General features: G+C 37.7%; 1 protein-coding gene across 4 annotated transcripts in view; it reads right to left on the minus strand.

The window, feature by feature from the left end:
* Rbm27 (RNA binding motif protein 27) overlaps positions 1-13,479 on the minus strand; it is a 119,560-nt gene that overhangs the window by 53,738 nt on the left and 52,343 nt on the right. For 2 of the 4 annotated variants that reach the window (XM_045132466.1, XM_045132465.1), the window contains exons 8-9: positions 12,143-12,277; positions 570-734 (exon numbers count right to left, since the gene is read on the minus strand). In XM_045132466.1, coding sequence (XP_044988401.1) covers positions 570-734; positions 12,143-12,277 — 300 coding nt within the window. The remainder of the gene's footprint in view (positions 1-569; positions 735-12,142; positions 12,278-13,479) is intronic. The other 2 variants (XM_045132468.1, XM_045132467.1) reach the window with 1 other exon arrangement.

The raw sequence follows: 13,479 nt of genomic DNA on the forward strand, positions 1-13,479 counted from the left end.
TAGTGAATTCCAGGTCAGCGTGAACTAGAACTACCTTGAAAAAACAAAAAAAGAGAGAGAGAGAGAAAGAGAGATTCTCACAAGACACCAACAAAGTACTCCTTAAATCTTCAAAACACACATGTCAATAGAACAGAAGTTTTCAAAAATCACTACATTACATGTAACTAATCCAATTATCAGGAGAAATGAAAAAAAGAACTGGTTTATCCATCATCAGCAAGAAATCAGATGTTTGTATTTTAAAGAAAATTGACCTAGTTTTTCTTATAATATACAACTAATTAGAAAATATTCAAGTACACATTATCTTCTTATCAACCCAGTTAGAAACTAGCTTAAGGAAGGAACATGACTGTTACCAAGGCACTGAAAGTATATACAGAGGACACCAGAGATGACAGACATAAAGGGAGCTGAACACCCACTAGGGAAAAACCAAAGAAGCAAGGAAACAGAAAATAAAACTACCTTGGAGCTTGAATGGGGATTTGTAAAAGGAGATCTGTGTGCCATGTCATCTCTTTGGTTGGCCAGTGAGGTGAATGGCCATGGGCAGCAAAGCTTACCTGGGACCAGAGGGGTGGGGCTGGAGACTGAGGTATGATACCCAATGGAGGATCCCGTGAGGTTTCGAGGAGGCACCAAACGAGCTGCCAACAGAGGAGGCGGTGTCCCCAACTGAAGTCGCTCAGATGTAGCAGCACCATGTTCCCGAGAGTACATGGGCTGTCCTACAGAGGAAAGAATAGGAGGGCAGCTGGGATTGAGAGTCACAGGATTCTCTTAGGTAATGATGCACTTCCTGAGACTGTGAGCCAAGAACAGAAATTAGACCAACAGGAACAGTAGTTGAGAAAGATATTATTGGGATCCTAACTCAAGAAAGCAGACACACAACTGGTTAGGGTGCATCCAGGTAAAAACAAAGTAAAGATCAGGTAGTATTGCATAATCTTATATGCTAATTTTATGTAAAGCTGACCAATCAACCAAATCAAGTTATTATAAAAGGAGCCTACACAGAATCTCGTATCTAATGAACTATTCAGATGAGGCTTATCACACACATACCCCTTCAAAAACAAAATTTTAGGTTTGCACAAAATACACTCCTACATCTAGGTACACACAAAAAGAAAAAATAGTAAGAAATACAAAACAAACCACCACAGGCACACCTCAAAGAAAGAAATGTTTGAAAGGAAATATTAAACAAGATGATGTAAATTTCTACCTCATAAGAAAGGAAAACTGGATTAAAACACAGATGAACAGATCAGTACTGAATGTATAAACTGCCCTGGATATTAAAGACTATGTTTGAAAGAAAATATATTTAGGGTTTATAAATATACTGACACAATCACATAGAAAAAGCAGAAGGTAAGCTCTGTACCACAGGATTGATTATAAAAAGACAAAGTATAGCTGGGTGTGGTGGTGCATGTCTTTAATGCCAGCACTTGGGAGGCAGAGGTAGGAGGATTGCTAAGAGTTCGAGGCCACCCTGAGACTAAATAGTGAATTCCAGATCAGCCTGAGCTAGTTGTGTGTTTAGTAATATCTTAATTTTCTGACAATCTCATATGATTCATATAAATTTATAAGATTTGGTAAATGTTTCATAGCCAAAGCCAAATATTCACCTCAACACTAGACAAAATAAAACAAATTCAGAAAGATTTTAACCTATGTTCAAATGCCTTAAGAGTTGTGAAATTCCTAAAGATTTCAAATACACCTTACTAACAGGCCACCAAGTAAACTCTTGGTTTCACAGTTTACAGTAAGAAGAGATATGTATAGGTGTACAACCTTCCTCTTTCTACATGCATGCAGAAGAGGTGAGAAACTATATTGCAAAGTACACACAACTACACATTTAAAACCAATGTTTTCAAAATTTATGTTCAGAAAGTTTCAATCAGTGAGAATATTGCAACAAATCTTTGTGACATATCTTTGGTTATCTATCTGAAAGAATTTCTATGAACAACCAATTACGGAGAAAGCCTGTGAAGAATGACCAATAAGTAAATGAAGTAGACTGGTCAAGAGGAAAAGAAAGAATGCCATCTCAGTACATGACTACTTCAAATTTCTGATACACCACAAAATATACCAAGATATATAGAGTAATAACTAGTTAAACTGTAAATTAAGGGGCTAGTTTGCACATATTTTTTAAACCCTTGATACATGTACTGTAAACATTTAGATGTGGCTATTCATTCAAATGAAATTTGATTTTTCCTTTTTGTAAAAATTTTATTTCTTTATTTACTTACTAGAGAAAGAAAGAGAGAGAGAAATTAAGGTAGAGAGTGACCAAGGAAGACTTCCCAACACCAACCTCTGGGCTCCACAAGAACACACACAGATCCACACACATGCATGTATATTAATTATGCATGTTTAATATTATATTAGGAATGCCTCTCACTAACCTGGAGTTCACCAATCAAGCTAGGCTAGATGACCAGTGAGCTACAGAGTGCTGCCTGTTTCTGCCTCCAACAGCAGTGGGCTTACAGGTGCACACCACCACCAGATTTGTTATATTTTTGTAGGTACTGGGGTTCCAAACAAGTCCTCATGCTTGAGGGGCAGGCACTTGGCCAAGTAAGTCATCTACCTAGCTGCAACCTCAAGTATCTATATACACTGATTTAAAGAGAGAGAGAGGGAGGGAGAGAGAGATATGAGGACTGGCTTAGTGGTTAATGTGCTTGTCTGCAAAACCAAAGGGCCTAGGTTCAACTCCCCAGGACCCATGTTAGCCAGATTCAGAAAGAGTGCATGTGTCTGGAGTTCATTTGCAGTGGCTGGAGGCCCTGGCACACCCATTCTCTCTCTCTCTCTCTCTCTCCTTCTCAAATGAAAAAACAAAACAAAACAAAACAAAACAAAACAAAAAAAAAAAAAAAAACAAAGCCGGGTGTGGTGGTACACTTGGAAGGCAGAGGTAGATGGATCACTGTGAGTTCAAGGCCACCCTGAGACTACATAGTTAATTCCAGGTCAGCCTGGGCCAGAGTGAGACCCTACCTTGGAAAATAAAAAATAAAAATAATTAAAAAATAGAGAGATGAGAAATTGTTATAAATTAAGAAGCTTGAACTAAGTATCATGTGTAACCCTGTCTGGACTCAGCTTCAAATTAACCAGCTAAAAGAAATATACTGATGAGGGGCGGGAGAGAAGGCTCAGTGGCTGAAGTTCTTGCCATACAAGCATGAGGACCTGAGTGTGGCAGCACACACTTGTAATCTCAGCACTGGAAAGGCAGAACAAGAGGATGCCCTGGATTTGCTGGTTACCTAGTCTAGCAAAAACAGTGAGCCTCAGGTCCAATGAGAACACTTATCTCAAATTAATGTAGAGAACGAGCACCCCACATCATCAACCTCTGGGCTCCATATGAACACACATAGACACACATGTACATGTATATGTACAAACATATATATAAAACACATAAGCAAAAGAAAAAATATATTAAATACAACTGGAAAATACAAACACCATTTTAATTTGGCAATTAAAAGTAAACTGTTAATAAACTGTTGGGAGTCCATTGTGATGATGGTGATGATGTATAGGTTTTATCTTTACTATTTTTTTTTTAATTTACTTGCAAGGACAGAGCAAGAGCAAGAGAGAGAGAGAATGGGCACACCAGGCCTCCTGCCAATACAAATAAACTCCAGATGCGTGTGTTGCCTTGTGCATCTGGCTTACATGGGTCCTGGGAAATAGAACTTGGGTCATAGGCTCTATAGGCAAATGCTTTAGCTGCTGAGCCATCTCTCTAGCCCTCATTTTTTACTTTTTAAAGACAGTCACATTTTTACAACGGATATATTTCAGACTTACTCTAACTATAATCCAGGAATATATTTTAAAGGAAGGAAGAGGGCTAGAGAAACGGCTTAGTGGTTAAGGTACTTGCCTCAAAAGACAAAGAACCCAGGATCCAAGAAAGCCAGATGCACAAGGGGGCAGACACATCTAGAGTTCCTTTGAAGCAGCTGGAGGCCCTGGCATGCCCATTCTCTCTCCCAAATAAAGAAAAATAAAATATTTGTTTAAAAATAAATGAAGTAATAAAAATTGTACCTTTGGACAATGCTGTTAAAGGAATAAACTAGAACACAAATTCACTACACTATTTCCTTATGCTTACATCTGAAATTTTCATAGGTTACAATAATGCCACCATTATAGTAATAAAGCAGTTACTGATTCAATTTTGTTTTGGTAAGTGTGAAAAGTGCAAATATCAAGTTGATCACAGTTCTTTGCATGCTTGATATCAACACTTACACATTCTTGACATCAACTCTAGACAGTTGAGAATGATCTTCACTTAAAGTAAAATTTCAGATACATCCTACCTTTCTTGATTTTATTTTTAAAATATTTTACTTGAAAGAGAGAAAATGAATGAATGAATATGGGAGCAACAGGGCCTCCATTCACTGGAAACGAACTCCAGCCAGATTCAGTACCTTGTGCATCTGGCATACATGAGTACTAGAGAATTGAACCTGGGTCCTTTGGCTTTGTAGGCAAGTACCTTAACCACTAAGCCATCTCTCCAGCCTTTGATTTTTATTGAGTATTCACAGAAAAATATTTAAATTTAAAAATCTCAAAAAAAAATTAACAATTATGTTTCCAAATACTGGTTGTATTTATCAAGTGTTTTCTCTACTAAAATACAAGGTCCCTGGTACATGCTGGATGTACTTTCTTTCTTTCTTTTTATTTTTTGGTTGTTTATTTTTTTCAAGTTAGGGTCTCACTCAAACCCAGGCTGAAGTGAAATTAACTATGTAGTCTCAAGCTAGCCTTAAACTCACAGTGATCCTACTACCTTTGCCTCCCAAGTACTGGCGTTAAAGACATGCACCACCACCACCTGACCCATGTTGGATGTTTTAGGGCCTAAAGAGTACCTAGTCCATAAGAAGAACTTTACAGAGACACTTGAAATGAAACTTTAAAAGCAACTAAATGGTAATCATTTCTTTGGATGAATGTCTAGGCTGACATGGGCACTATGACAAGAACGCAACATGAAAATAAAAGCACAGAAGACTCAATCAGAGCATGACATACTTTTCCACACATTTAACCCACAGAAATAATAGGCATCCCACAAAACTAAGCAAATCTCATAGGAAGGAAAAGCATTTTCTGAATAATAAAGGTTATTTATGTGAATTCAACAGTTGCTGGGATTTATATAGTCCAATTTATTTTGATGCACATTCATTTCAATGAGCTTATTGGCAGGTTTTTTTTAGAGAGAAAACTGGTGTGCCAGTGCCTGGGCCACTTCAGTTGAACAACAAACACTTGTGCTAGTGGACATGTATGACCTTGCACATGCCTCATCTTTGTGTGTGTGGCTAATGTGGGATCTGGGGAGTCAAGCATGGGTTCTTGGGCTTCAAAGGCAAGAGCTTTAACCACTAAGCAATCTCTCCAGCCCAAATTTCTAGAAGCAATTAGACCAAGTATAAGGCGGGGGGGGGGGGCATACTTAATTTAAAATGATCATGTGAAGCTAGAAAAAAAAAATGGGCTGGAGAGATGGCTTAGCGGTTAAGCGCTTGCCTGTGAAGCCTAAGGACCCCGGTTCGAGGCTCGGTTCCCCAGGTCCCACGTTAGCCAGATGCACAGGGGGGCGCACGCATCTGGAGTTTGTTTGCAGAGGCTGGAAGCCCTGGCACGCCCATTCTCTCTCTCTCCCTCTATCTGTCTTTCTCTCTGTGTCTGTCGCTCTCAAATAAATAAATAAAAAATTTAAAAAAAAATAATTAAGTACTTAACTGGAATTTTAATAGTTATGGGATAGTACTGTCTTATCTCATGATTTACATCATTTTCAAAGGATCTATAACATTTTACCTCAAAAAAACCTACAGTTTTTCATAAACTATAACCAAATAGTACTATCAGAACCATAAGTATTCTATCCTATTTTACAATGAAGTAATTATTTTTATTCTTCAAACATTTTTTACTCCTTTCTAAAATATATTTGAGAGATAGAGAGGCAGACAAAGAAAATGGGCATGCCAAAGCCTATAGCCACTACAAACCAACTCCAGACACATGCGCCATCTCATACATCCAGCTTTTACGTGAGGACTGGAGAATTTGGGGTCTTTTGGCTTTGCTGGCAAGCGCCCTAACCACTAAATCTATCTCTCCAGCCCTCAACATTTTCCACTTCTAAAACAAACAATTGTCTAAATGAACACTACATTTTACATTATTACCTTCTTTTTGTTGTTTCTGGCTGCTTAGGGTTGTTTTTCGAGGGAGTGGGGGTAAACAGGGAGTGAAATGACAGTCTCATGTTGTTGCTACATTGTCCAAACTCTCCTGCTTCAGCTTCCCAAAAATCCAAGATTACAGGTGTGGACCATCACATCAGCTTTAGAGTATTTCTTTCATTGATGTCTATGTTTCAAGGATGCTCTAATAGCAAAATATATATTGTAACTATTTTTCATGTATTCTGAAATGTAGTTTTTTCCTATTATTAAAATTCTTTCACTCAGCCGGGTATGGTAGCACATGCACCTTTAATCCCAGCACTCGGGAGGCAGAGGTAGGAGGATCGTCGTGAGTTTGAGGCCACCCTGAGACTACATAGTGAATTCCAGGTTAACCTGAACTAGAGTGAGACCCTACCTCAAAAAAAAAAAAAAAAATTCTTTCACTCAGCTAGGAGTTACAGTTTACTTTCTTTAAATCCTAATGCTCAACACTGAGAGAGGTAGGAGGGTCATTGTGAGTTCAAGGTCAGCCTGGGGCTACAAGGTAAATCCCAGGTCAGCTTGAACTAGAATAAGACCCTGCTCCAAAAGGGAAAAAAAAAATTCTTTCACTCTAAGCCATTTCTTACTTATCTGCATGGTCCTTAGCATTGAGCAGATGAAGCTATCTACATGCAAAAAATGCAAAACTCTTATTTCTATGTTTACTGACCCCCACTGACATTAATTTTCATAACTAAATACCATTTTATGTACTGTTTCACTGTATTGTGAATTTTAACAACAGTAATTTTAATGGCAATAAGGTATCCATAATTTAAGGTCTCCCAATGTGTTAAATTTTTAGAATAGCTCAAATTTTCTACTACACTGAAAACATACATAGAGTTGTTTACTTCATTTGAAGCAAAAACAAGTTGTTTTAAAATTACCAGTTATATATAAAAAACTTGAACAATCCTAAGTGTTTGACTTATCTGTCTCAAAGAAAACATTTTTCTTAAAAGGTTATCACAAAATCACATAAATAAAAAATATAAAAAAACTTTAAACCTGAAAAACTTACACACACACTCTCTTTTTGTAATTTATTAGAGAGAGAATGGGTGAGCCAGGGACTTCAGCTGCTGTAAATGGACTCAAGATGCATATGACCCCTTGTGTGCATATGGACATAGTGTGCTTGCATCACAGTGTATCTGGCTTATGTGGGACCTGGGCAGTTGAACATGAATTCTTAGGCTTTGCAAGCAAGTACTTTAATCACTAAGCTATCTCTCTAGCCCACTTTCTTTTTTTAACGTTCAGACTGCTTTCTAAAACCTCCTGCTTTCAAATTTCTATCATTAGAAGCAATTTTTAAGCTTTAAGGAAGAAATAAGATCCAAAATGTGTCTGTATGACAAAACGGTGAATTGTCAAATATTAATGCTCTATTTTTTTTAGATATTTTCATTTATTTATTAGAGACAGAAAATGGGCACGCCAGGACCTCTAGACACTGTAAATGAAATCCAGATACATGTGCCACCATGTGCATCTGCCTTACATGGGATCTGGAGAATCAAACCTGGTTCCTTAGCTTCACAGGCCTTAACAGTTAAGCCATCTCTCCAGGCCCCAGTGTTCTAGTTTTTTTAATTAACTTTTTGTAAAACTATATTTTATAATTTTCCATTACCAACCAATTAAATCATTTCATAAACACTGATATTATACATAAAATAATAGAGTAGCCATATACAAATACCCATTGGGGTTTATCTCCTGTAACTGATCTTGAAGCTAAAATGGAAAAAAATAAAGTAAGTTATTTCATAAAAATAAAATATAAAGCTGAGCATGGTAGCACACACCATTATTCACAGCACTCAGGAGGCAGAGATAAGAGGACTGCTGTGAATTCAAGGCCAGCCAGACTATTGGAGTGAATTCCAGGTCAGTCTGGGCTAAAGTGAGACCCTACCTCGAAAAAACAAAATCAATCAATAAATAAAGGGTTGTCCTTTATTCCAGGATTTTATCTTTTTAATATTTTTTATTTATAAGCAGATAGGAAGAGAAACAGAGAAAGTAAGTGGACATGCCACAGCCTCCTGACAGTGTACACAAACTCAAGACACATGCACCAAGCTATCAGGTTTTAGAAAGCAGCCCCCTTTAACGGCAGAGCTAGTTCTCCAGCCCTAATTTTATATGTGTAAAACTGTACTTTTAAAACTGAAATGATGGTAGATATTTTCATATATACTCCTTTCCCCTACAAAAATAAAAAGTTACTTTTTGGGTTTTTTTTTATTTGCCCCCCAAATTTTCTTAGGCCTGTTAATAGACTATAAAACAAATGCTTGCAATTTCTGTTCTAAAAAAATCTATTCTGGTACATAACAAAATACATATCCTGTTAAAAATGAGAAAGGCACCAGACATGGTGGCGCATGCCTTTAACCGCAACACTCTGGGTAGAGGTAGGAGGATCACAGTGAGTTTGAGGCCACCCTGAGACTACATAGTGAATTCCAGGTCTGCTTGAACTGGAGTGAAACCCTACCTTGAAAAAACCAAAAATAAATAAAAATAAAGGAAGGAAGGAAGGAAGGAAGGAAGGAAGGAGGGAGGGAGGGAGGGAGGGAGGGAGGGAGGGAGGGAGGGAGGGAGGAAGGGGAAAAAAGAAGGGAATAAAACCTAAAATCTCTTCCTTTACTCGTCTCCATAGTGTCTAGTACAACACCTGGCACAAAGTAAGCACTTAATAATTATTTGCTGAATTAAAAATTAAGCCAGGTCATTGAAATAAATGTAACAGTCAGATTTAAACAAAATTAAAACCAAGTAGAGTGTATTAATAGACTGAGTCACAACATTAAATTTCATATAAAAATAAATACATAATTGCCAGCTTTTTCAAAAACTTACAACAAAATGGAATTTTTACCATGAGTCACAATACTAAATTTAACAATATAAAAATATGCCATTATCCAAAGACTGAGATAACTCCAGTTTTTCATACTGATAAATAGAAAATGAATTCAGAAACAATGTTAACTGCTAACAGGTGGAAACAGATGAAAAGGGGTGAGCCATAAGCTGGTAATTATTGAAGCAGATAGTAGATACACAAAACTTTCATGACACATGTGACTTTATTACATTATTAAGTTCTTTATTTCTATGTATATTTGAGATTTCCCATAAGTAAAAGAAATATGAACAGCAATAAAACAATCTTAATATTTATTTGGTCTCATCAGAAAAGGTGTATTCTGGAAAATGTTGAAAAAGACTGAATAAAGGTAAATTGCTGAAAGAGTCAGAAGTCCCATAGAGAGGTTCACTGAGGTTTAGAAGGAAATGGTGGCTAAAGTGTTCTCATGATGAATAGCCTTAGAACTACGACCTCAGCAGCATCATATGGTGTATTTTAGGAAAAAGTGAGGACATAAAACAATGCCATCAAACAATCCAAATGTGCTGATCCAAATGTGGAAGAGGAGAGAGGCGACAACAGAAACAACAGTGAAAGATACTTCAAAGCAAAAGAAAAAAAATTTCTCATTAACTAGATTAAAAAAAAAGTAAAGTAGGGCTGGGGATATGGTTCAGTAATACAATGCTTGCCTAGCATACTAGAAGCCCACCAACATGAAAAAATAAAAAAGGTAATGGGGTAGACATGTGACAGTTTCAGTTCTATTTCCATAGACAGAGACACGAATGGTACAAAAGATTTAAGAATATAATGTACTTGGAGCCGGGCATGGTGGCACATGTCTTTAATCCCAGCACTCGGGAGGCAGAGGTAGGAAGATCACTGTGAGTTCGAAGCCACCCCAAGACCACATAGTGAATTCCAGGTCAGCCTGAGCTAGAGTGAGACCCTACCTTGAAAAACCAAAACCAAATAAAAAAGAATATAATGTACTTGGGAGGCTAAGGTAGGAAGATCACTCTGAGTTTGAGTCCAACCTGGAGTTACAGAGTGAGTGCCTGGTCAGCCTGGGTTAGAGTGAGAGAGGCCCTGATGGAGGTGATAACAGGTCTGACTTCAGAGAGGTTGAAATATGAAGAGAAAATAACTACAATAATATAGTCAGTCAATCCTTATAGCTCACTAGATGCCAAGAGTTTCTTTTCTTTTTTTAGATGTCTTGTATGTATTGAGTCATTTATTTTTACAAAGAACTTTAATGAAGTAACATTATTCTCACTTTACAAGGGAAGAAAATTAAGGTACAAAGAAGTAAAGCAGCAGGATATGATGGCATACACCTTTAATCGCAACACTCCAGAGGCAGAGGTGGGTGGATCACCTTGAGTTCAAGACCAGCCTGAGCCTGGGTGGGGGTGGGAGGGTGGAGGCTGTCAAAAATAAATGAAGGAAGCCAGGCGTGGTGGCACACACCTTAATCCCAACACTTGGGAGGCAAAGGTAGAGGATCACCGTGAGTTCAAGGCCAGCCTGAGCTAGAGCCAGACCCTGGCGGGGGAGGAAGTAGGAGGATGGTGGTTGTCAAAAATAAATGAAGCAAGCCGGGCATGGTGGCACACACCTTTAATCCCAGCACTCCGGAGGCAGAGGTAGAAGCACTGCCAAGAGTTTGAGGTCACCCTGATAATATATAGTGAATTCCAGGTCAGCCTGGGCTAGTGTGAGACCCTTCTTCAAAAAACAAAAAAATAGAACATGGTGGCACATGCCTTTAATCCCAGCACTCAGGAGGCAGAGGTAGGAGGATTGCCCTGAGTTCAAGGCCAGCCTGAGATTGCATAGTGAATTCCAGGTCAGCCAGGGCCAGAGTGAGACCCTACCTCGAAAAACCAATAAATAAATAAATAAAATATTTTAAAAATGAAGGAACCAGAATTTGAAACTATGCTCAACTACTTTGCTCAATTACTTCCTCATATGAAAGAAATGAAGACCAGGTCAGCCTGAGCTAGAGTGAAAACATACCTCAAAAGAGAGAGGGGGGGGGGGGGAGAGATGAAGAATGTTCAGGAGGTAAAACAAAACTTTTACTTTTAACTTTTTTTTTTAACATAAAAAATGAACATTTCCATAATTGACTATTCTCCAGAGAATCTCATAATACGATACTTAAAACAATCAATTACCAGTTTTTATTATTTTGGTTTTTTGAAACAAGTTTTCAGGTAGTCTAGAGTGGCCTTAAGTTTACTATGTAGCTGAGGCTAGCCTTGAACTCCTGCCTCCACCTCCCAAGTCCTGGGATTACAGACATGTGTCATCATGCCTAGTTTAACCAACTATCCTTAAAAAAGATTTTTTGAGAAAGGAATTTCTTTAAACAACCAAGACACTTAGTAAATTGCTTTGATGAGGTCGAGTTTCACTCTAGCTCAGGCTGACCTGGAAATTCATTATGTAGTCTCAGGGTGGCCTCGAACTCACAGCAATATTCCTACCTCTGCCTCCAGAGTGCTGGAACTAAAGGCATGTGGCACCATGCCCAGCTTTATATATATTTTACTTGACTTTTTGTATATCTCTTAGAAAACAGGTCTTGTCTTAGAAATGCCAACAGAAGCTTTAAAATATATTTAGAAGAAACTAAATGTTGCTACTCCATGGTAGAGACTATGGAAGAGACTAAATGTTGCTAGTCTACAGCAAAGGAGGTTTCTCCTAAACAGAAGGCCCCATCTTTCTTTAAAGAAAAATTAAAATACAGCCATATGGCATAGCCACACAGTAAAATTCTCTATGGATACAAATAATTTTTATAGTTATATACTCTAAAAGAATAAAATTTAATTTTTCAAAGGAGAAAACTTGACTTTTCTATGCTGTAGGAATTTAAAGCCAGACATTTACTTACTTTCTGATACTGTATAAAGAAGGTTCTGGGGCAAAGGAGGAGGTAGTCTTGCTCCCACTGGTGCAAGATTGGGCACTGCACTTGTCCCAGGCTGGTCACGACTGTTTATTAAGCTTGACTGAGAAATAGGTGGTCCTACAGATCATAAAAAGTGAGAAGTACAGCATGAATGTTTCCTAATAATAATCCTAGTACAGAGTTGAGATTCATACTTATCTAGTTGGGTTTTGAGCAGAATTACTGTTATATTTGACATGCAGGTTTAGGCACTGAGTTGTATAATTAACTAAAATGGCTCTTAGTTCCACAACAGGCAAAATTAATTAAGACTGAAGAAAAGCACAAGTGGCTGCAGATGGAAATGGCAAATGGTTGGGGAAGGACATAAAATTTTTTTTGAACAATGGCAGATTCCTATAGAAGTTATAAGCAGAGAATAATAAATATGTTGAAGTATCTGCAACTGTGAACACTGTGTAAAGCATCAAATAAAAACCAGACACACACCTTTAATCCCAGCACTCGAGAGGCAAAGGTAGGAAGATGTTTGTGACTACCTGAGAGTCCATAATGAATTCCAGGTCAGCATGAGCTAGAGTGAGACCCTACCTCGAAAACCAAAAAAGAACCACAGGGCTAAGCATGTAGTTCAATGGTAGAATGCTTGTCAGGCATGCATGAGACCCTAGGTTCAATTCCTATCACCTAAAAAAATAAAGTAAAAGAAAAAATAAATAAAAATAAAGAAATGAAAAGTTATTATGCTAATGCAAATGTTTGGGAAAGTGACATTATTTAACTTATTTATACAAATATGCTCTTACATTGAGAAAGTGCCTTCTGTCAGAATCTATACCAAAAAAATCTTTATCTAGAGGGAAAAACACTAGTGCACAGCAATACAAAAATTTTTATTAAGCCAGGCGTGGTGGCACACGCTTTAATCCCAGCACTCGGGAAGCAAAGGTAGGAGGATTGCTGTGAGTTCGAGGCCACCCTGAGACTCCATAGTGAATTCCACATCAGCCTGGGCTAGAGTAAGACCCTACCTCGAAAAACTAAAAAAAAATTTTTATTTACACAACTATAATTAACATTCACAAATACTAAATTAAAGGGCTGTGGATGTAATCTAGTTGTAAAGCACTTGCCCAGCATGCCTAATGGCCATCCTGGGTTCAATCCCCAGCACTACTTAAAAAAAAAAAAAAAAAGAAAGTTAAAATAACCAGTATGCGGCAACATTTATATTATTACATTCTTCTATATCTTTTGTTTGTTTGTTTGTTTTGTTTTCTGAGGTAGGGTGTCAGTCTGCTTCAGGCTAACCTGGAATT

The sequence above is a fragment of the Jaculus jaculus genome, chromosome 13, assembly GCF_020740685.1.
Source record: "Jaculus jaculus isolate mJacJac1 chromosome 13, mJacJac1.mat.Y.cur, whole genome shotgun sequence".
NCBI classification, from domain to species: Eukaryota; Metazoa; Chordata; class Mammalia; order Rodentia; family Dipodidae; genus Jaculus; species Jaculus jaculus.